The 3,778-nt window shown below is 31.1% G+C and overlaps 1 protein-coding gene across 2 annotated transcripts in view; it reads left to right on the top strand.

The window, feature by feature from the left end:
- The first annotated feature begins 1,630 nt into the window (after positions 1 to 1,630).
- Positions 1,631 to 3,778, top strand: part of LOC106679177 (uncharacterized) — a 35,828-nt gene continuing 33,680 nt past the window's right edge. For both annotated transcript variants that reach the window (XM_014418177.2, XM_014418178.2), the window contains exon 1: positions 1,631 to 1,988. In XM_014418177.2, coding sequence (XP_014273663.1) covers positions 1,656 to 1,988 — 333 coding nt within the window. In that variant the 5' untranslated portion in view covers positions 1,631 to 1,655. The remainder of the gene's footprint in view (positions 1,989 to 3,778) is intronic.

A 3,778-nucleotide genomic window follows, 5' to 3' on the forward strand; every position in this document is an offset into this window, starting at 1 on the left:
ATATATATATTTTCCTTTACGGAAATTAACAAAAGAAATAATAAAATAAAACAAAAGATAAACAATAAAAAGAAAAGTTTCTTCCAATATAACGAAAAAGAAAAGAAAAACAATGAATTTTTATAACAAAAGTAAATCAAAGTCGTCCCATATCTTTAGTTGGGTGTACAATGTTTAATCCCTCGGAGCTCCTATCAGCAGATGTTCACTCCACGCAGTATAAACACAAGCACTCTTCGAGGTTTATTGCGTTGACACCGACGGATCCGTAAGATACGCTGATATTGTCGCATTTACAAAAGTTGGAGGTACGGCTCTGGTCTTGGATCCGACGGTAAAATTTTAGAGTAATGACCTCGAACAGGAAGGTGGAGTGGAAAGGGCAAAAAAGGAAATATATGAAAAATTCATCCCTTTCCTTAAGGAAAAATTCCGCGAGACCTTCGGAGAGAGAGAGTTCACCGTGAGAGGCCTCTGGTTTGGATCTCCCGGAACAATACCAGATAGAACAAGGAGCTTCTTAGAAGGCCTAGCCTAGGTGTTAGCATCGGTGATATTGTGATCTTGGCGGAAAATATTATTTTGGACTTCCTGGGGATAATACATCATCACCTGCATGGGAATTAGCTCTAGTTTATTTATTGTTTTATTTATTTATTTTAGTACGTGGACCTTTCGATTTGAATGTTTTAACTTATTTCTTCATTAAATTATTTTATTTTTATTATTATTATTATTTTTATTTATTTTTACTTATGTATCCAATCTAGTAGTATCTGTTGACCAACTTTTTATTATATTTTCCTCTCGATCTATGTATTAGTTTTGTTTTGGTAAAATGTATTTATTTGTTTGATTTACTGTAAACTGTGACTAGTATTTTTCTGGTTTGATCTCGCACTGCCGTCTGATAGTGAATTTGTTTAACGGGTCACTGGGGAGGATCTATGAGGGGGAATTCGGGAGAGTGAATTTATCGATCAAGTGAAATAAAAATTGTGAAATGGAATGGAAAAGAGGGGGAAAGAAAAAAAAGGAATAAATTGAAATCTTTGTATTTGCTGTTTATACTGAAATTTGTACTTGTAAAAGAAAACTGTGAAAAAAAAAAATGTTTTCTTTCTATTTTATTATACCATGTAAAAATATGTAATGTATATATGTCCGATCACGGATTGATAAGTATGCTGTGTAATGTAGCAACCCGATGTATTTAGGCAGCATGAATGAATAAAGTATTTCTCTCTAAATTTAATTTAAATTAACTGTTCTGTGAAAACGTTTATTAAAGAAATTATCTCGGTAATGAAATTTATACAATTTTATAGTATCTGTCTGAATTGAACAGTGACCTAAGCACGATTTTCTAGAGAATGGATTTATGGATTCTCATTGTTGATGTACAAAATTATTAGAAGTAGCATTTACTAAGTTTTCTATTTATTTCATATTAGCGATTAAATGATCGGTTTTAGAGATAATTAGGTACATTAATGTGGGAAATCCCTATTTACATTAATAAATACCTGTGGGGACTACTTCTTAATTGGTACCTTTACGATGCAACTGACTAAATTTAGATACACCCCTAGCTGGTACTTTGAACATCGTGAGTGAACGATCAGTGCGATTTGGTCGCCTATTTGAATGTTCTTATGAAGATTTTAAGTTTCGATTTTCGTTATGTATTCATTCTAGATTGTTATATTTATACGATAATGGACAGAAATAGTAAACCACCAGTGAGTAAGTATTTAGGTACATTTTTTCTTGATAGTGCTCAGAAATCAGAGGATGGATCAAATGGAAACTATAAAACGTATGGGTTACCCTCAAAAAAAGATGATTCTTCCAGTTGTGTTCATGTGACTACTCTATCTAGTGGTTTAGAAGAGATGTCTAATAAAGATAACATAGATGAAATTTGGGGATCTGATTTTCCTGAAGACTTTTCAGAAGATTGTATCATATTGGAACCAAAGTCTGAAGTAAGTGTAATGTTATATTTTTATTTATTAACCCTGTTTTGCAATTCATGTTTAGTATGGAGTAGCCTCAACAACCAGAGGTTGTTAGTTGCACTTTAAATCATATTAAGTAATCAGATGAGTTTAGAGGTCCCATATTCCTAGAACAACTGGGTATGGTTATCCCTATCTCATCAGATAATGTGGCTCTGAGGTATCTATTTTGTTGTTTTCCTGTTAGTATATGTGTCTGATGCAATATTCTTAGTTATGATGGTGCTGTTTACTAAAACCATGAAATCACCTAGGAGCTTTAATCCCCACTAGTCTTGCTCATAAGTTATTTTTCCTTTTATATATATATTTTTTTTTTTCATTGATGCACTGTATTTCCATATCATTTCTTGTGTTAATATTAGAATTATGCTATATTATCAGTGAAGTCTAATTTCTTTATTTTAGTTTTTGGATGAAGAGTTGTTCCCACATAGTTTCTATAATTGTGTATTTCATGCTTATATTTAATTTAGCTATTTTATGTTTTATATTTGATTTACTAACTTTCCATTTTGCTATCCCAGTTTTTTCACATACTCTTTGTTCGTAAGTCAAGGTCTACTTACATGATGTTTTCTTTCTGAGCTTACTTTCATAGAGTACTAGGTTCTGAATTGATCTTATATTAAAGGTCCATTTGCAAGCTATTTCAGTATCCCTTAATTGGTATGAGTGGCATAGGTCGACTAAGGCTTAGTTTCTAAGCCAAGGCCCAACAGGAAGAAAAATATTTACACTTAATTCAATTAATTAATTGTCTATACTAGTAGTTTCATATTGCATTATGTTCTTGTGTCAGAGGACAGTTTATAACTACCTGAAAATTATATTATTATGCGTCAGTCCATTTTTTTATTTATTAATTTTTTGAGGACTTATTGTTAGAACTGTTGTTTACTTTCCTGATGTTTTAGTGGTAGTTAAACAGGCGAATGCCTTATAATGCTATGGGGATCCCCTTTGTCCAAGTCAGGAGTGGGGGTAGTCTGCACAAGGTTCATTTCTGAGTTGGTAGTAATTCCCCAGGCTTCCTCGTAATCAGAAACTACTAATCTAGTGCAATCAGTATAAAAATTTAACAGAAGATAAATAACCCACCAAGGCCCTCTTCATGAGGAAGAAACATTTTTAATCAGATTTCAGTCCTTAATCAGATATTTAAAGATTATAAAACATAATGAAGTGTAGATAGTTTACCGTAGATAAGATTTGCAAGTAGTGTCTGAAAAATTGAAAAAAATATTGAATCTACAAATTGAACAATATGACAGACAATGAAAAATAGTGAGTGGCTTATATCTGAATTACAGTGTGAGTATTAATTTATGTAACTATACGTATAGGTAATAATATAAGAAATATGAGAACGAGAAAGGAGATTCACGTCGTTATGGCGTAGAAGGTAGGCCTAAAACTGATTGATTTTTTGACTTTTAGAAAGGCTTATATAAACATATTGTAATAATTTTTAAAAATATTAAAAAATAAAATAAAAAGAATTTTGCTCGTTTTATAAAACTTTCTTCATTATAAGAGATAACTTTTGGGTTCAAATTAAGAACTTTACTACTTAAATGGATAATATAATTTTATTATATAAAAAGACTCTTAATCTCAGGGCATGTAGTTACTAGGCAATCAGAATACTAACACTTTTATTATTAACTTAAATTAATTAATATCTATTTTACAATGTATTCAAATTTAGTTATAACAAAACTAACCAAGTTCACGATCTTCTTTCGTTGATTCCT

This window comes from Halyomorpha halys, unplaced genomic scaffold, assembly GCF_000696795.3.
Source record: "Halyomorpha halys isolate HHAL.00 unplaced genomic scaffold, Hhal_1.1 Scaffold181.1, whole genome shotgun sequence".
Lineage (NCBI taxonomy): Eukaryota > Metazoa > Arthropoda > Insecta > Hemiptera > Pentatomidae > Halyomorpha > Halyomorpha halys.